The 18726-nt window shown below is 53.2% G+C and overlaps 7 protein-coding genes across 7 annotated transcripts; 5 read left to right on the top strand and 2 right to left on the bottom strand.

Annotated features, from left to right (window-relative positions):
* Nucleotides 1–737: 737 nt before the first annotated feature.
* On the bottom strand, nt 738–1488 carry AYL99_06225 (hypothetical protein; the record flags this gene model as incomplete). Its single annotated transcript, XM_018837735.1, has 5 exons — nt 738–801; nt 865–938; nt 1007–1018; nt 1092–1100; nt 1183–1488. 5 exons carry the CDS (start codon nt 1486–1488, stop codon nt 738–740), a joined length of 465 nt encoding a protein of 154 aa, XP_018692295.1.
* Nucleotides 1489–2083: 595 nt separating this feature from the next.
* On the top strand, nt 2084–4597 carry AYL99_06224 (hypothetical protein; the record flags this gene model as incomplete). Its single annotated transcript, XM_018837734.1, has 1 exon — nt 2084–4597. The coding sequence occupies one exon, from the start codon at nt 2084–2086 to the stop codon at nt 4595–4597; it is 2514 nt and encodes an 837-aa protein (XP_018692294.1).
* A 1750-nt stretch (nt 4598–6347) lies between these two features.
* AYL99_06223 (hypothetical protein) lies at nt 6348–6957 on the top strand (the record flags this gene model as incomplete). Its single annotated transcript, XM_018837733.1, has 2 exons — nt 6348–6491; nt 6562–6957. The coding sequence occupies 2 exons, from the start codon at nt 6348–6350 to the stop codon at nt 6955–6957; spliced, it is 540 nt and encodes a 179-aa protein (XP_018692293.1).
* Nucleotides 6958–8305: 1348 nt separating this feature from the next.
* AYL99_06222 (hypothetical protein) lies at nt 8306–9238 on the top strand (the record flags this gene model as incomplete). Its single annotated transcript, XM_018837732.1, has 3 exons — nt 8306–8670; nt 8792–8835; nt 8910–9238. The coding sequence occupies 3 exons, from the start codon at nt 8306–8308 to the stop codon at nt 9236–9238; spliced, it is 738 nt and encodes a 245-aa protein (XP_018692292.1).
* Nucleotides 9239–9703: 465 nt separating this feature from the next.
* Nucleotides 9704–12894, top strand: AYL99_06221 (hypothetical protein; the record flags this gene model as incomplete). The annotated part of the gene is made up of 4 exons (XM_018837731.1): nt 9704–9790; nt 9846–10185; nt 10243–11850; nt 11900–12894. 4 exons carry the CDS (start codon nt 9704–9706, stop codon nt 12892–12894), a joined length of 3030 nt encoding a protein of 1009 aa, XP_018692291.1.
* Nucleotides 12895–13811: 917 nt separating this feature from the next.
* On the top strand, nt 13812–14582 carry AYL99_06220 (hypothetical protein; the record flags this gene model as incomplete). Its single annotated transcript, XM_018837730.1, has 1 exon — nt 13812–14582. The coding sequence occupies one exon, from the start codon at nt 13812–13814 to the stop codon at nt 14580–14582; it is 771 nt and encodes a 256-aa protein (XP_018692290.1).
* A 708-nt stretch (nt 14583–15290) lies between these two features.
* On the bottom strand, nt 15291–17319 carry AYL99_06219 (hypothetical protein; the record flags this gene model as incomplete). The annotated part of the gene is made up of 7 exons (XM_018837729.1): nt 15291–15490; nt 15612–15741; nt 15849–16211; nt 16315–16325; nt 16424–16614; nt 16727–16976; nt 17073–17319. 7 exons carry the CDS (start codon nt 17317–17319, stop codon nt 15291–15293), a joined length of 1392 nt encoding a protein of 463 aa, XP_018692289.1.
* Nucleotides 17320–18726: the final 1407 nt, after the last annotated feature.

The raw sequence follows: 18726 nt of genomic DNA, 5'->3' as shown, positions 1-18726 counted from the left end.
AAGCGAATATGGGTTTCGACAGCCACTGAGGACGGGGATTAAGCGAAAGGAAGAGATGAAATCGCTTGTGGAAGCGAGACGGAGAGAGAGAGATATATATACTGTATATATATACTGTATATCATCCCCAAGCCTCATCCCGCGCCGCTTTACTCCCCCCGTAACGACTATTTAGTCGACTCACTCCCTCTTCCGCTCTCTTCCACTTTCCCCCTCTCCCTTTCGCGCTCCCCCTCCACTCCCTTCTGCTTCCACACGGCTCTGGCCCGTTTCGGGCCCTGGACGAAAGGTGGGATGGGATCCCTAAGAGGCTGCCCTGCCACCATACCAGACCGGGGGCGCAACTGAATCCACCTGTTCCATAGTAAAGGTTAATACTGCGTGACGAAATGGTATTGGAGAGGTCAAGGCTTGGTGCTCAGGATTATGGTTGAAATAAAAACGGGCGGCGTCACTCATGGATTTAGTGCACAGGCACAGAAACACCGTGCAAAATCGATAGCTACCATACCTCAGCATTGATGCGACTCGCACACGATCATAACAGGACATCCCTGTTCCCAAAGGTAATCGGGCACACACATATCTCGCCCTTGGTCTGGTGATCCGTCACTACGCTCTACACGCCATGGGGAGAAATCAGCGACTGCGCTTGAATCGATGCTGGACAGGTCTTACATCCTGGAGAGAGACATATGTCTTTCATTCCCAAAGCTGTACTGCGCGACGTTGTTTCATCATTTCTTCTGTTCCCCGTTAGAATCCGCTACTACGGCTTGGATGAGAATGATAGGAACCCACCTATAAGATCGCGTGAGCACAAGGTACAACGTTCTCAGTCAGATCAATACAAATAGGACTCACAAGCTGTTCCGCGAGAGAGCACAAATATTAGCCCCTTGAATAAGAGTGATAACGCGGCCATCACCTACGAATTCCTGTCGCGAGCACCGTCAGTTACGAGAAGATGAGAGGAACCACGAGAACAAAGTTTGGAGAAACTTACTTCTGCCCAGCGCTATGTATCACACAATTCAACATCAATCAGCCATCAATCTGCCGGGCCATTTTTGCCTCGAGAGAGAACTCACCACCGCGCCCTGTCCATTGCTCGTTGTCAGCGGTGAACGTTGTCAGCGGCGAACCGTGAAATCCGCTCAGCGTTCAAAGAGCATGCTTTACCATATTATTCCTCGCCTTCTCATGGTCAATCACCGTCTTCGCCGCCGCTTGAACGACATGTGCACTGAAATTCTGAGGCGCTTGCAGAACTACAAGAGCCCTGTCCACGTCACTGGCTGGGGCTATGTCTTCCGTGGTGGCATTCAAGAAACTCCGCAACTTGTGCAAATATTGTTCCCGGGGAAGTTTCCTGATGCTGTCGAATCGCTTCTGTGCGTTGACTTTGTCACCCTCTTTGAGGGTTGCAATCCAGTCTCGTACAGCCTTTTCTTGCCTTTGAACTTGGAGGGGGGTCATTAGAGGCATTTTTATTGCTTGGATCAAGGGTAAGGAGATTCAACACTCTATAGCCGAAGTTTGGGGAGTTCATAAAACAACAGAAGAATGGCAACTGGTGAGGTCCTCGACTCTTTCCTACCATGGATCAGAGGCGGGGTTGAAAGAAGAGGGGCAACGTTGAGAAAGTGAGGCTGAGCGCTCGTGGAAGAAGAAGACCGGTCTATCGTACTTGATACGATGGATCCAGCTCTGGCCAGCTGGTCCAGCGAGACGGCTGCAAAATTCTTCACGTGCGTTACCAGCTATTGGGACGCAGACGTGTCCACGAAAACGACCGTGTCTTTGAGGTGCATGACGGTTGCATGTGTAGGTGCATATTTATGTCAAAAGGCCTCCATCTCATGCGACCTCTACTGCGTCCGGGGTAATTGGTGCGCTCACACCGGGTGAGAAAACACATGACTGACTGATTCCCTTCCCCAGCACGACTCAATCGACTACACGCGCTCCTTTGCCGTAGATCGACGTCCAAGACACGTGAAACTCCACGAAACGCGAGACCCTATTCTTGCACCGTCTTCCGGTATCTCGGCTTAGCAAAAGCCAGTTAGATGATGTCGCCATGTCTGAAGCAATGAGTAGCGTCAGACCGACTGAAAACATCTCGCTCCCATACCATCCAAACAAGGCTGCCTCGGCCGTCATCACTCCAGAGGCCCTCTGCGTACGCTGTCGCGGCATCGACATTGCAGGTGCATTGGGGAGCTACCGCAAAGTCGCGAAGGGCATGGGCTATCATGTCGTGGCAGATCTAGGCAGCCTGGATGGACTGAAACGATCTGCTTGCCCTCTCTGTCAATTCTTCGCTAGCATGGCCCTGGGCGAGCAGACCGACCAGACCTGTGACTGTATTTTAGATCCTCAACTTCACACATTTCCAGACATCAAAACGCGCAAACTCCAGCTCCGAGCAGTGACTGCAGGGGAAGCCTATCTCGGGCAGGAAGCCGCCAAGTCCGTCAGACAAGATGTGTCAGGTTTCCAGGATCAGGTCATGCTCGGTGTTGGACCCGAGATCGCCCATGATGATGCGGGTAAGGGGACCTGTCATCACTGCTGGTACAGGATCGGCATGATTGCTCAGGAGCGGCTCGATAGTTATACTACTTCAACACACCCTAAGGCGCACAATGGAAGCAAGAAACTCACCAAACCCTTGAGTCTGCAAACAAGGCAAATCGTGCCGAACAAAATACCGTATGATGTCCTCAAGGGGTGGCTGAATCGGTGTCGAGGTAACCACGGGCAAGGTTGTCAACATGTCCCCCTTGCTGAACCGCCTTGCGTCAAGCTGATTGATTGTGAAACACTCAATATCGTCCAAACCCCCCGGCCATATCAGTACGTCGCGTTGAGCTACATCTGGGGCAGCACACAGGAACGTGGTCCCGGGCCAGTCATCAAAGGTAGCGATCCCCCGGTGTTGGCGATGCCGGATGAGATGTCGTTAGTAGTCACCGACTCGATCGAGGTCACTCGACAGCTTGGATATCAGTATCTCTGGATTGACAAGTACTGTATAAACCAAGAAGACAAGGAAGAGAAAGCAGCCCAGATGGCCAACATGGATCTAATCTACGAAAATAGCGTTGCCACCATCGTCGCCGCGGGTGGGAGGGACTCTGCCTTTGGTCTCCCGGGGGTGACGACGAAATCGAGAATCCCCCAACCGAGGATAACACTCCAGGGGATCACACTATGTTCGACACTCCCGAACCCCGTCTATACAATCCGCCGCTCCGGTTGGATCACTCGTGGATGGACATTCCAGGAAGCCATATTCTCAAAGCGACGGCTGTATTTCACCGAGCATCAGGTCGTCTTTGAGTGCGACAATTCTATTTACAGTGAGGTGTTCAATCAACCTTGGGACATAATGGTGCAGCAGTGGCAGCACGAAGAGAGCGTCTTCACCACCGCAAGCCTCCCAGACCACTCTTCCCGACTGCAGTCCCTTGTCATTTGCGAGAAGATCGAGGAATATAGTGGTCGCAATTTGACCTTGGACTCTGACGCGCTGAACGCGTTCCTTTCCTTTTTCACACGAATGGAGAGGCTTCAAAAGCCAGTGTATCAATTTTACGGACTACCTATCCTTAAGCGGACCGCAAAGGACGACGATGACGATGACGAAGACGAAGAAGAAGAAGATGAAGATGAAGACGAAGATGAAGATGAAGACGAAGATGAAGATGAAGACGAAGATGAAGATGAAGACGAAGATGAAGAAGAAGAAGATGAAGAAGAAGATGAAGAAGATGATGATGATGATGATGATGATGATGATGATGACAATAAAGAAGGAGCTGCAGGAGAAAACGAGGAGAAAAGTGTCACTCACAAATTAGCATATACTAAGCCAGTGAACTACCTCGTGGAAGGACTCTGCTGGTATCATGAATCCGTCTTACCAGACGAAATGGCTGCAATACGACGGCGTAAAATATTCCCGTCGTGGACGTGGTTGGGTTGGACTGGGAAACTCTCCTACACGAGGAACCAGGGCGTCCGCTTCGAAGAACTTGGTGAAGTTGAGATCGAAGTTGAAGACAACGACGGCCGGCTCTGGCCTTGGGCTACTTGGGAGGAGGTGATGGAAATCCTGGTTCTGGGAAAGAAGAACCGACTGACTGGTCGACTGCGCGTCAAGGGGTGGTTGGAGCAAGTCAAGATAAGCTACCTTGGCGAGGGCACCAGCCATGACTTTTATGTGATGCGCAAGGGAGCACGCAGGGCAGCACGGCTGTACATCTCTGGCGGGGAAAAGTATGAATACGACGATCAAGAGCGTGTCATTGGCTATGGCACCGGCAGCGAGATGAACGAGTTATACGCGAAGTTGATAGACAGCCGGGAGAGCGACTGGGAGCTCCTCTCGCTGGGCCCGATGATGATGATGTTGAAGGACGAAGGCAACGAACAGTATAGCAGATTGGGAATGACAGGCCTGTCGGAAGGGTTTTCTGATGATGGACCATCTTGCGAACCCAGGCGAAGAGGCCAAAAGGGTAAAATGGAGGGTCGTGAAAAGCCGTCGCAGCCTCACTGTAAGTGGATAGAGATTTGGCTGATATGAGAAATCTCGGTCTCAAGAGGTACAAGGACGGCTTCGACAATGGAAGCCACTTATTAGTATTAATTAATACAGAAACCAGCAAAACCGGCTTCACCTTTTTACCATCATCAAGAACCCACTCGAATCCTGTCAAGCGGCAAATACATAATGCCCGGGTTGTGCGTACACGTCATTTCAACAATGCCAACACCATGTTCACGTCAATTATCGATACTTACAATCATTCTATCAATCAATAGGCACCGATAGCCACGATAGCGCTATTCTACTACTGAAAACCCTCAATAGCGCAGTCGATGTAGGCCTCGACGGCCACGGAACGCTAACTACACTATGGGGTGTGTCTGCCTCCGAGCAAGCGTGGAAACACTAGCAGCTGGCCATCGCATTAAGGGCTCACAAGCATCACAATGCCTATCAGAAAAGCGGCAAATATATACTGTGACGGAAGCAGAATACTCACACCCAGACACACAACATGATCAACTATTCCAAGCCGACTATTCTCATCCCAGAGGACCGAATTGTTGTAACTGTGACAGGCACCGGATTATTGAGAGGGATGCTCGCCGAAACTAGGATCCCAAACCCCATTAATATGGCACGTTCAGCTCAGCCACCATTATACTATTAGGCGATTTACTCGGAAACCCGTCTGAGTTATTTCGAAAATGGCTCGACCTAGATGAATCCTTCTCTTTCCCGCACACGGAGTCGTCAACGTTTGATGACTTCTACAGGTGGTCTCTACGCGAAGATCCGTGTATATGGGAAGATGTTTAACAAAAAAGGCTTGAAAACAGTGTATTTGCTCAGGTGGTTCTCAGCCGAGGCCCAAAGGGGATCTCTGAGCCCGAACTGGCATCTGCGAATGGGCAATGGGCATTAGGCAGCGCTCCCTTTCCTGAACGAAAATGGTAAGGGATAAAGCGCAGTTCGGGGTATATATAATGTATATATATATACACATACACACATACATACCTGCAACATGTGGGGATGTAGGGTTCTCGGTCCCTCTGCATTCACGCTGTGCAGCATGTAAGTCTCAAGAGTCTTCTTCTCCTTCTTAGCATTGGTCTTGTGTTTGTTCATGTTGACATTATATACATGATTCCGCCCTGTGCTCCTTTAGTCCTCCCTTTCCCTTCTCTAACGTCTGCCTCCGTGCTCAACCCCCATCTGAACGCCACGGGAGCAGGATTGACTTCAATTGTCGCAAGCTGAAGGCGTCCCCAACACACTCGTATATTCCGGTCCTTGACTTTTACAACGCCTGCGAAAGACGGTTAGTACGGCGGCCACTTGCGGGGCAAGACGGGTGCAAGTTGTCCTCTCAATGAGCCTCGCTTACGAACACTTTCCTTTCAGCTTCCCGAGGCGCGGGAAGTTTTGCCAGCTATGTTCAGTCCTTTCCTGTTCCTGTCGCATGGAAATCGAGTGAGGTCGAAAAGACGCCTGCCCCGTGCTCTCATGCGCGGGATGCTATGGCTTGTTGGCGGAGCGGCTGAATCTAGCTCTGTACCAGACAGCTCAAGCTGAAAAGGCTGGAGTCTTGTTCTCGTGATGGGATGGTGTCGATTTCACTCGCCTCGCATCGAATGAATATCTGTTGACCATATAATCCCGCCTTATGTCGCTCGTCTCTTCCCAAACAGCAAAGCTCTCCAGCTGCCTACTCCCCAGACCACAGGATACTGTTTGTGCTTTGGGACAGCGGACGAGAATCCTCATCGTATTTCTGGTTACCATGTCTTACCCGACCAGGCCGGCTTATGTTCATCTTGGGACTTGGGACGATGAAACCCGCAAGCACCCTGCCATGAAGTGGATGGAAGATTATACCCTCTTCTTCAACAAGCGTGGAGACTGGAGCCAAGAAGAATGTGACTGGGTGAGATTCTCTCCATCTCGGTACTGTTGCAAGACTCCGGCGTCTCGACAGCTGACACAGAAACCCGCAGTTCTCTGCCGACGCCACTCTCGTCAAACCCGACGGCTCAGTGCACACCGGCAACGCCCAGGCATTCAGTGAAGCCAAGGGGATGTACGGCGCGTTCACCCAGGAGTTCCATGAGCCCTACTTCCTTGTGTGCTTCGAGACGGACGACGGCTGGGAGATGATTGGCCAAGCCCACTTGTTCGCCAACTGCCAGGGAACGCCGACGGCGCAGGAGAAGAAGGTCAAGGACCTGCAGGGGAGGGAATGGGACGTCAAGATCCCTGGAGGCTTTCACTTCTTCTACAAGAAGCAGGCGGGGGCGCCCCATGACGGAATCGTGTTGAAGAGGACGGAGATCATGAGCGATTCTTTGCCAGCAGTGCAGATCCTCATGGCGAGAGGTGTCCTGAAGCTGTGAGTTGTTCTTGTGATTCAGCCACGTAACAGGACGATGCACTGTAGCTGAATCGAAAGCATTTTGACTCTCTTCCACCACCACTCCCCTCCTTTTCCTCGTTTAGCCAATCCTGTCAATCCACCGGGATGGTGATATCCGTAGTTAGAGTCACATGTCCGACAAATGGCCCGAGATATTGCAGCTGGCAGGGCTTATTAGGCAGCCTGATCTGCGTTTGAAGGAGCACAAGCACACACGATGCTGTGAAGAAGGGAAGGGAGGAGGAAGATTGCTAAAGCAGCGAAATAAGAATAGCTAATCTTATCGTATTAGGGGGCCACGATGCTTGCTCTTCACATCTTTCTCATCATTAAGTATTTTCTCAACCACCAGCAGACCATAACTAGCCTCCAACGATTTACTCATGCGATCTAAACAATGAATCCTCGGATTCTGCCGAGCTCCTCTGAATGGCGTGAGTATTAATATCCGCCAATATGGCCTCTCCACACCCTCTCCCCCGTATCGTTCGTCTAATTAAGGATCCTCCTCACATCAGATCCAGCTTCGGCTAGCGGGGGATCATGACCATTCTGTGGTGAGCTGGGTTCCCCCTCGGCCGGTGTTCACAGACAGCCGTTCACAACCTCTGTCACCTCAATGGCCTCAAGGAAAGCACCACACTGCGGGGGCTTCTCGTCCCGGTCTCGCAGCAATTCTCAGAGTGTATGAGAGACAGGAATGGTCTATTGAAGCGTTTCGCGGGGCCTTTTGGGGGTATTTGACCAATGTCGGACCGGTCGTCCTTCTTCACGCCGACATCAGGCACCTCACTCTGGCGGACCACTCCCGAACATGCGAATTGTGGTTGATGTCTCTTCTAATCGGGGGTGACCTTGTGTTGCTCGCAGCCTGAACAGGCCTATCGACCAGTGACCAGCTCCGGTAGACGGTAGTACTCAGAATACATCCGCTCTCCAGCATGGGTGAGACTGTTGAGGCTGGCCCAGGTCCTCACCACTCGCAAATGGGATGATGCCCTGGTCAGAGGCCCGCCAGAGCCACTGAGGCTAAGCCACCTTTCCCCAGGTACAGGCTGCAGGGGCTGGAAGCTCCAGCATCACCCGGGTCATAGAAACCTATTCAGGATTTTGTATATTCAAAGAAGGAGCTGACAGCTGCGCAAGTCCAGGAAGCAGAACTTATAAAGATGATGGACGGCCCGCCCTCTTCAATCAATGCCATCGACCGTCTCTCATTCCATTCACTTGGGTAACAGATTTCCTTACGACCTTCGTTACATTTAATCTTGGGCTTTTAAGTCTTTCCACTATATTTCCTTGCATTCAATCTTTTCCCATCAAGCACCATGAAGACTACCACAGCCGTTGCCACCGCCGCTTTCTCCAGCATCGCAGCCGCCACAGGAAGCTTGCACCACTATGGCGGTAGCTACCCGCCATACGCCACGAAGAACTGCCCGTTCATCCCTTCGGCCGATCAATTCGTCCTCTTTGCCGACAACATTCAGACAGTCTCGCAGTACTATCCAGACAAATCCTTTCTGAGATCGCAGGATCTCTACGTCGAGACTGCTAACGATCTGGCCACGGCTTCTCAATTCACCATCCCCGACTTCGCTGCGGGTGCCACCTGCTCCTTGAACCTCGCCGTCCCAAGCCCAGACCAGATCTATGGTGATCTGTCCCAGGCCATCTTCAGTGGTGGTGGAAGGTAAGCGTCGCCTGATCTTCTTGCCGCGGGTTGGCCTAGAGAGGGGGTTCATCCGCCTCCTATCATCTCCTTCCGGACTCTCTGTTTCATGGAAAAACCATTGACGTTTAATTCAATGTAGCTTAAACTTCTCACAGCTGGACCTCGAACTCCCAAGCACTGGCTGTACGTAAATTCCTCCCTTAGAGTCCTGATGATGCTTGATGACAAAGAAAGACTGACAAGTTGTGCCTTGACAGTGACGTTCAATACGCTCGGTGGCCTGCAAAACGATGGTGTCCTGAAAGTGATCCCAGGACAGTTGCTTACAGTGGCGCCTAGCTTCCCCTGCCCACCTCCTGGCACCGTCCTCCCAGGCATCATCCAATCTGTTGACACCACCCTCGTCGTGCGTGACGCTGTGGGACCTGTCTGCCTCTCGGGTCTTTTCGTCTTGATCGAGCCTGCTGGGAACGCACCCTATAGCGCCCCGCCGTCCCACACGACCGCCTATACGACCACTAGTTACACCAGCACCTATAGCACCTACAGCGTTGCTGCCACTTACAGCAGCAAATGGTCGGCTTGAAGGATCAGAAGTGGAGGCGTCAGCGACCTAAGGCCTACTTGAACGAGATAATAGACATGTTGGGGGGTGTGGTCTTCGCATTTGCATAGCAGCGGTTGGATTTTGATGCGTGTTTGTTGGCTTTATTCACGAGAGGCGAATGTACTTATCACTCATTCGGGGCTGGACACAACACATGAATGCTTTATTGAGCTCCATGACCACTCACCTACTGTAAGCCTTCCCCGTGATCTAAGCGTAGATGGATTAGTCACCAACCGGGTCACGGGGTATGAGATCACCGCCCAGGGCCCTCCGACGCGTTCCTCAGCTCACTGCCACTTGGCGTCCCGCCGGTCTTCACTCGGTCCATCGCAGCCGCAGGCCTCGACTTGAACTGAGCCCTCCCCAGTGCCTCTTTTACTCGTCACGTAGGGTGCAGCACTCCCGCATTGTCATGCGGGGGATACTGCGTCCTCATTGACTATGGCGCACTTCCTTCGTGGCAAGCAGGCCGGCATTCAGAATGACCTGTCCGTCGGTGTCACCCCAGAATCGTTTATGCTAGACGACGTACGAACTGCCCTCGAGTTCACAGTTCTTCCAGGGACACTGACAATATCTCAAGTTTGCCCGCTATGGCATCAACTCGCAGATCTCGGTTCTCGCCTACGATCCTGTCCAGTCGCTCCTCGCTGTCGGCACCAACGAGTCCCAGTTCGGCCCTGGCGTCGTCTATGTCTTTGGACAGAAGCGGGTCTGCGTGACCTTCACCCCTCCTCGACCATCCTCCATTCGATCCATACAATTCTGCGCCGACAAAATCATCATCCTCGACAGCAAGAATGATGTCAGTGTCTTCAGCCTTGACACCAAGCACATGCTGGCCAGCTATTCCCCTCCCGGCCAGGTCGTGGCTATCCTCTCAGACCCCAGTCTGGACTACTGTTTCTCTGGCTTGCAAAATGGTGGGGCTTGAACACAGCACAGAATAGTATACAAGTATTGCTGACATCGTGTGGCAGGGGAAATCGTGGCATTCGATTTGGACCGGGAGCATCAGACGCCCTTCAAAATCCACAACTTGTGGCGGGAGCGGAATCCCAGAGCACGGATTCTACCCATCGTCTCGATACAATTCCACCCCAAGGATATAGGGACATTGCTTATCGGCTACTCCGAAGGCGCCGTCATATACTCGTTCAAACAAAACAAGGCTACCAAGTTCTTCCAGTATGAACTGCCGCCTGGCGCTCGGGGCGGAGATGGAGACCCCACAAACGCCCACGCCGTTCGGTATCCGCGATTGACACATGCTCTGTGGCATCCAACTGGCACTTTTGTTTTGACCGCCCACGACGACTCGAGTTTGGTGTTTTGGGATCCTCGAGATGGCAGAGTTATCCAGGCGAGGACAATCGAAGACACAGATGTCAACGTGCCTGGAGCTGGACCGCCGAGGAATGCCCCTCGAACTCCGCTCAGCCCTGTGGGTTCGGCGTTTGGTACTGTGAAGGAGCCGTACTTCCACATTGCGTGGTGCTCGAAAGCAAATCCAGATGATACTGGCTTGCTTCTCGCGGGTGGCTCACCAACGACCGACCCTACCAGGGGTCTAACGTTCATCGAACTGGGTACAACGCCAAACTACCAAACCTCAACGTGGGATTCCCTGGCAAATCATTTCCGCCATCCAAAACGCACACATATTCTCCCAACACCGCCCAATGCTGCGATCAACACATTTCTCTTGATTCCTCGCTCATCACCGCATTTTGCTGGCTCCCATGATCCGATAGCAGTCATGACCGTGCTGTCATCCGGCGAAGTAATCACCTTGAGCTTTCCCTCTGGACATCCCATTACACCCAGCAACCAACTACACGTCTCGTTATCTTTTGTACATCCATTCATAACCAAAACAGCGCTGGCATTCGTCGACCGGACTAGGTGGCTGGGTATGCGCGAAGTTCGCCAGCACGGACCCAACTTTTTGATCGGTGGTGCTGAAGGCATCAAGCCCCTGAAGAGACATGAAAACAGAAATATCGTCCAAGCCGCCCACGCTGATGGGACCATCCGAATATGGGATGCCGGGCATGGCGACGTCATTGAAAATCCCAATGTCCTCCAAGTTGATCTCGGAAGAGCCGTGGGCCGGTGGGACAAACTGGACGTGTCCCATATGAGTATGTCTGGTGCGACGGGAGAGCTTTCAGTAGGGTTGAAAACCGGCGAACTCGTTGTTTTCCGGCTGAACCGCAATCAATTCTTCGGCCATCCTCCATCGGATCCGGGCCCGAACGAAGGAGCCGGGAAAATGCAAGACATTAGCAAACGGGCAGATCCAGGCTTGAAGGAAGGTCTCCTACCTCTGACCATGACAAATGATCAACAAGGTGCTGTCACCGCTCTAAGACATTCCAATGTCGGGTTCGTTGCCGCCGGTTATGCTGGAGGTGGAGTGACCATCGTGGATCTCCGTGGTCCAGCTATTATCCATACCGCTCTTCTCAATGAAATGGTCGGAGGGAAACATCGGAAGGGAAGCATTCGACGAGGTGCGCCAGCCATCCCATCGACAGAATATGCCACGGCCATGGAATTCGGTATTTTGACCCTTGATGGTGACGGTAAGCGTTTTCCCTGATTGGATTCGCGCAGGGCTAACGACTGAACCAGACTATTCCTCACTAGCCTTGTTTGTCGGCACATCTCGAGGTCGTGTGGCAACGTTCAAGATTCTCCCATCTGCCTCCGGACGGTATACGGCGCAGTCGACAGGGGTAACACATTTGTCAGATGACCGGGTCATCTCGTTGTGCCCGATCGATACCCACACAGGCGCCCCTGCAGCGGCGACAGGATATGCAATGGGAGGTTTACAGTCCGGCCGGAAGGTGGATGGTGCTCTTGTGGCTGTCACAGTGTCTTCGGCGCACATCTTTCGTCCAGCATCAGCGAAAGGCGCTTCCAAAACGTTCGACCACTACCTGTGCGATTCGGCTACCATAGCCCGGTACGAAGAACGTGGATATGCTCTCGTTGGTTTGTTTGGCGATGGTGCCGCTCGAGCATTCTCGATCCCAGCACTGAAAGAGATCGCGAGCATACGGGTAAATCATCTCCTCGATACCAAACGCTTCAGCGACGCCATCGTGTCGCCCACAGGGGATATCCTGGGCTGGGCAGGTCCGAGCGAACTCGCCATGGTTAATGTCTTTGGCTGTGGTACGTCCCTCCCACCCAGCACCGATCGTCTCTACGACGCCACCAAAATGGTCCCTCCTCGACCTACAATCAGCAACCTCCAATGGATTGCCGGCACACAGTACATCACTCCTTCGGACATGGATATCCTCATCGGCGGGCCCGACCGACCACCTTCTAAGCGAATGTTGGCGGAAATGCGGGCGGCGCAGGAGGCAGAGTTTCAACGACAACGGGAGGCCGCGCGGACGGGACGTGCACCCAAGCCAGATCAATCTCAAGAAACGTACTGGGCGTACATGCAGCGACAGCTTCAGGAAAGAACAGAGAATTTGGGGTTAGCAGGTGACAGTCTCGACCGAGCCGCGGAATCCAGTAGCTCGTGGAGTGACGACGTAGGCAAGTTCGTGGCGAAGCAGAAGAGAGCGGCAGCACTGGGGTTTATTGGATCGAAGTTTGGCTTCTAAAAGTCTACTGGCGGAGTTTGGCTTGCACGGCAGCGATTCCTGGACGGGAGTCGTGGGCGGCGCAAGGTATGTGCTACCATGAGGTTTCCTAATGCTGATGAATGAGACAAGAGTCCAGGAGTTACGGTCTACGCATTGTCCATCTGGTGCTGGCCTAAGAATATATATCAATATATACCCCGTCTGCTTTCTCTGGCGACCGCATATCTACTGCGAGTCCTGTGTCTTCTGATACGATTATGGTAACCCTCGGCGTGTCCCTACCGGCTTCTGAGTGCTCCCCAAGCCATGGTTGTGTTGTCTCGGTGTCCTTTGTGCTTCTGCTTCGGGGAGGAATGCCGCACGGGATACATGCTGTGATGTGGTCCGTGCACCAGAAAGAACAATGGCGACGGGCTCTTCCGTCTTCTCGAAGCAGGCCATGTTGCATGTGTGACACTGGAGTGGGTCGCTGTGGATGCAAACGACGAAGGGCAGCTGGAAGAACACTCGGCGCATTTTGAGCTACTCGTTGTCTGAAGGTACCTCTCTTGTTTGCTGAGGCGCGGGCGAGTGAGTCGTCCCATTGTCTTCACTTCCGGCTCCGTGTCCGGACATGCTTTTGCTTGTTCCACGCAGGGCTCAGACTTGTCATTGTGTGATATGACCAATGACAGCGTTCACATTGCCATGTCACGCCGTGACGATACTTGAGGCGGCGGTGATGTCCCATTGTCAGGTTGGTGAACCTGTCTTTTGTTTGTTCAGATCCGGCGTGCCACACGAGGTTGGCGAGGACAAGGTTTCAAGGAATAGGCAAGACAGACAACCCTTCGTGTGATCTGCTCATTCGTCTTGGGATCAAGTTTGCCAGATTTGCTCTCAATACAAACAGGTTGCGTGAACCAAAGGAAATAGCCCAGGACTTGGTCGGCAACATGAAGAAACTTGCCCGCACGCTCTCTTCTCGTGGCAGCGGCAGCAAGGCCTACCCGCGTCCATCCTCGAGCAGCGGCAATGGCAACACTCGCCCAGACCAGGCCCATGTTCGCAAGTCCTCCCTGACGAGTCCGATCCCTCCCTACACGCAGCTCCATTTCCCTGGATGTTCACACACCACGCCCCCGACTCCTCGACCCGCACGTTTGCCGACTGTGCTGAGGACGGAAGTCATCGAAACCGCCAGAACGCCAGAAGAGGCTGCAAGATCGGACGACACGGACAGGAACATCCAAGTCCGCCAGTTCCTGACTTCACCCGGGAAGTGTCTCGACTGCACGCTGGTGCAGGCCGCGCAACAAGAGTCCTGGATCCGCGAGCGATGCGACGCCGTCGTGCGGGAAGTGAGACTGCGACTCGTGGAGCTGAAGTCCGGTCTCGCAGCCGCGAGAGCTGCGGGTGACGGTGCCGAAAGCGTGGAAATGGAGCTCGAGGCAGAGATCTCGGGCCACGAGGCGCGGGTCGCAGAGCTTCTGCGCCAGCGAGACGGCGACCTGAAGAGGTTGTGGGACGACGTCCGCAGGGACTGGGAGGGCGGTGTCCGAGAAATTGTCCGCGACGACGGCACGGGCGAGGCGGAGGAACGGTGCGTGTTTGTCGTGCCCTGGGAAGAGGATAATTGTGTTACGGAGAAGGACGCGGATGGAACACGACAAGGAGAATCTAGGGCGACGGTGAGAGTGCTGTGGCTCCCTCTCGAAGGGGAGTGAGGGAGTGAGGGAGCGGTATCAGGCCTCTCTCTACTGTATCCTTGGATTTGTACATTCGTGTACATATCTGCGGAGTCAGGGGCAGAAAATGCCTTGGATACATACTGTAGGTATTAGTCGAGAAACGAGAATCCTGTCGATCGAACTCTGTCTTCTCTTCTCTCTTGCATACTTACTGTACATCGGTTACTGCTTTCCTCACATTCGGATCACCTGCTACTCGTCTTGCTCGTGCTTCGTTAGGCCAAAAGGGTTCGTTTTGTCCCGATCTTACCCCTTATACCTCAAACCCCTATGTGAGTGACCATTATGGACCGTTCTGCTTCTTTCGTAGTGTTTTTGTTCGGGAGAGAACGGACGTCTCGATTGGATAATTTGGAGGGGACCCGTGAATCGTGATGAGCATTAGATAGAGCCCAGCCTAGCCTCACTAGCTAGCCCTCGGATCTGTAGTGGAAATATAACAAATGATATATTAATAGGGAGGAAGTTTTCTGGCAGATAACCAATAATATCAATCACCCCTTTGCTTCGTAAGGTCTGGTGGTCTGTCTGTTATGGTTCTTACTGGTTTCTCAATACTCCCCAGTCTCTTTGCTTTTGGGATAAGAACACACACAACAGGCAAGGCTGTGCCTGACGAACTACGTGTGGAATGTTGTTGTTGTTGCTGCTGCTGTTTTGACATCCTCGTCGTCTTCGTCGTCGTCACCGTGAGTGAGCTGTCTCCTCGTCCTCATCCTCCCCCTCCCCCTCACCCAACAGGCCATAGACCTCCGTCTGCTCCTCGTCCTCGTCCTTTTCCTCCGCGATGATGCTTCCCCGATCCTGGTGACCGTGTCTTCTCCTCGATCGCATCCGTTCGGAGAATTTGAGGCTCCGGTAGAGTTGGACGAGCATGAGCGTAACTGCGTAGCACGGTGAGTATCAGTGTCTCTGTCGTCGGGGGTGTGGGGGGTTCTGAGACGTTTCTGTGTGCATTGATGGATGGATGTATGGGACACGCGGAAAGAGAAGAAAAAAGCTTACAGCACATGATGCCCATCGCGATCGAGAACCAAATCAGCATGAGGGATATGTAATCCAGGCCCCAGAGGTTGAACAGCCACAGGGTCTGGGGAGGGGCGTAGAGGTTGATGACGCCCATGACAATGATTAACTGTTGACAGGTTTACCGTTATCACCGTACCCGTACCGTGTCGTCTCTCCCAGACTTGGAACTTGGCTTGTAATAGAAAAGAAAGGGGGGCCAATCCAAAAACTTACGAACGAAAAGACAAATTCAGAGGGCTTCGGCGACTTATGAGGCCTCGAGTCCACCGTCGTGACGCTGCTGCTTCGATCGCTCGCGGTCGACGTGGTGGTGGCGACATAGGCAATCTCGACAAAGTGCAGCGCGCCGGCACTCATCATGACGCGGCCCAGGATCTCATGCACATGCTTCGCCAGGGGGTTGGGCTGTTCGTGCATGGTGAAGTACCACCCGGTGACCAGGAAGACCACGCCCGGGATGGTCGTGCGCTGATCGTGGCGGCGCGTCTGCCACAGACCCACGATGCCGGCGAGCCACCAGAACACCCCGAACGCGACGTGGCTGTACTCGCGGTGGTTCCATTCGGAGCCGGGGATCTTTTCGTGGCGAAAAGGAAGAAAAGAGGAAGGTTAGCGAGGCGTTATATTGGTTTGCTTGCTTGTTTCTCTTGAGGGACGGTACGGAGGTGCAGAGACGTACATGTTCGAATACTGGACGTCAAGTCACGTCAGGTCAGTGAAAGGACACGCAAGTAAGCAAGAAGGAAGATGTATGGGAGGCGACGGAAAAGGAGAAAACAAGAACATACATGCGTTACCGGCCCCAGAAGCTGTGATCATGGCGGAAGCATAGAAATCCAACGATCTCCCCGTTCGTCGTATCCACCGCTCACCATCGATGGTGATGATGACCAGGACAATCCCCGTCCCGATCATGATCGATCCCATCGACACATGTCCGGCACACATGGGCAGCCAGTCGCCGTGGCAGAAACCTTGCCTGAGCAGAATTCGGCAGTCGGTCAGTCTGTTCGATAGTTGCTCCTCCTCCGCCGTGGAAGAGCTCATCGCCACAATTGAAAATAGAAGGGAAAAGGATAAGAAAGCCTTACGATGTCTCTCCTCCCAGCATCATCTGTGCCCAGCCCGCGATGGGCATCAACTTCCCCGCGACGCCGTGCCAGCGTTGGCATATTCTTCGGAAGGTCTGATGCCGGGGCCCTTCCAGCCGCAAGCTCAGATATAGTCCGCTTGCTGCCTGCGCGACGACGGCGCAGAGGAGCCACTTTGCGAACGAGGCGTGGACGTTGGGCTTCAGATATTGCCTCCCTCCATGGAACGAGGGCAGGATCCAGCCGACAACTGTGGGCTTGTCAACGTGAAAGCCGCAGACTCGGGACTTGTCATGCATGCATGCATGTCTACCGTTACCACCACCGTTGACTCAGAGATACTTACCAGTCAGAAGCAAGCCCAAGACCTGGACGGGGATGTGCCACCGCGACCTCCCCAGGCCCAGGACCATGCCGATGGGAAAGACCACCGCAAAGGCTGTGACCATCACCACCACATGGGCCCAGATGAACGAGTCGATCGGGTCCGCCGAGGCGAACCACGTCGTAGGGATCCGGTCGATGCCGTCGCCGTGCCGGAACTTTAGCGTTATATTGGCCGCAGCCATGAAGTCCGTGTTGTCGTCGTTCATCCTCAATCACTCACTGCCTCTCCCTCTCTTTCGACGGGGTATATACAACAGTGAGTGGCAGAAAGGAATGAGGATGTGGTATCTCGCACCAGGTAAACGCGAGGGGGGAGGCGGCGTGCAACGAAGTGCTCGCAGAGGCAGATGCAGAGGGGAAAATGACTCTCTGGGCGGGTTGGTTCAGACTGGCGTGGACGAACGGGTCCCATCGACTCACTCACTCACGCACTCACTCACTCTTGACAGAGAGAAAAGGGGGAGACACCTCGCCACGAATCTGTAATCGGTTTTCTAGCCGGTTCGGCCTCCTCCTCTCTCCACACACACACACGCACGGGTCAAAGGTACCACCACGACGAGTCGATCAACGAATATCTTCTCTGCTGGGGCAGAAGTCGATCTCCTGGTCGTGCCCATCGTCTTACTGGTACCGCGTACTATCAGCACCGCTGCAGAGAGCTGCGTGGCCTGGCTCGTCAGCACTAATAGTAAAGTAGAAAGTGGACGAGGCTGGTGACTCGATACCTCCGGATACCGGTGAGTGGAGCAGATCGAGATGGAAGTGAAACAACTTGTTACAAGGGGGAGAGGAGATGTATACTTGTAGTCCATGGGCCAGCCAGAGTAGTCCATCCTGGTCGATCTGCTGCCACATATCTCCCTCACCTTTTGTGTCCCCTATCAAGGTCTGTCGTCTGACAAAGGTAATAAGACGAGAACGAAATAGATGTATCTTTGGCTACACGATGACTAACTACCCCAAACTAAACCACGCGACTATGAAATGGGTTTCGCGTATATAACCGAGCTGACTGTACCCATCGGCAAGCCCTGTGGCCCTATACTGGTACAATTCGGGGAGTGATCAATTTAATTAATTGGCTACTTAATTAATTAATCAGTCAGCACTCCATACAACAGTGTCTCCGACTGCCGTACCTCGTACTTAGTATTCGACATGTCCCGAGTACTTGTATACTCCGTACCGCTATGCCAACTCCATCATAAGACCATCCACACACATCGCCCCTATTGTTTATTATGTGTTTCTCCACTTTCGTTTGTGCGCTGTCTGCTGTCGACGAGTCGTGAACGTCTCCGTCTTTACTGGGTCATGTGCTGTGTGGACCCCACACCCCTATCATGATCGTTCCCACTCGTTCCCTTTTCTTTCTTCCCCAGCCCCAGCTGCTCGTTTACCGCCTTACGGGGCATATCATCGTATCTCGTACTTGTGGAACCATGCAGCAGCAGCACCACCACCACCACCACCACCACCACCACCACCACCACGAGCGGTGCGGTCCCGGCCGGTAAAGAGGATGTGACCAGAGAGACGCGCAAAAAGGGGGAGAGAGAGAGGTCTCGACTCGTACGTACATAATGATGCTTACGAACAGGGCTTGAAAA

The sequence above is a fragment of the Fonsecaea erecta genome (genome assembly GCF_001651985.1).
Source record: "Fonsecaea erecta strain CBS 125763 chromosome Unknown Scaff5, whole genome shotgun sequence".
NCBI lineage: Eukaryota > Fungi > Ascomycota > Eurotiomycetes > Chaetothyriales > Herpotrichiellaceae > Fonsecaea > Fonsecaea erecta.
This window is presented reverse-complemented; position numbering and strand designations above follow the sequence as displayed.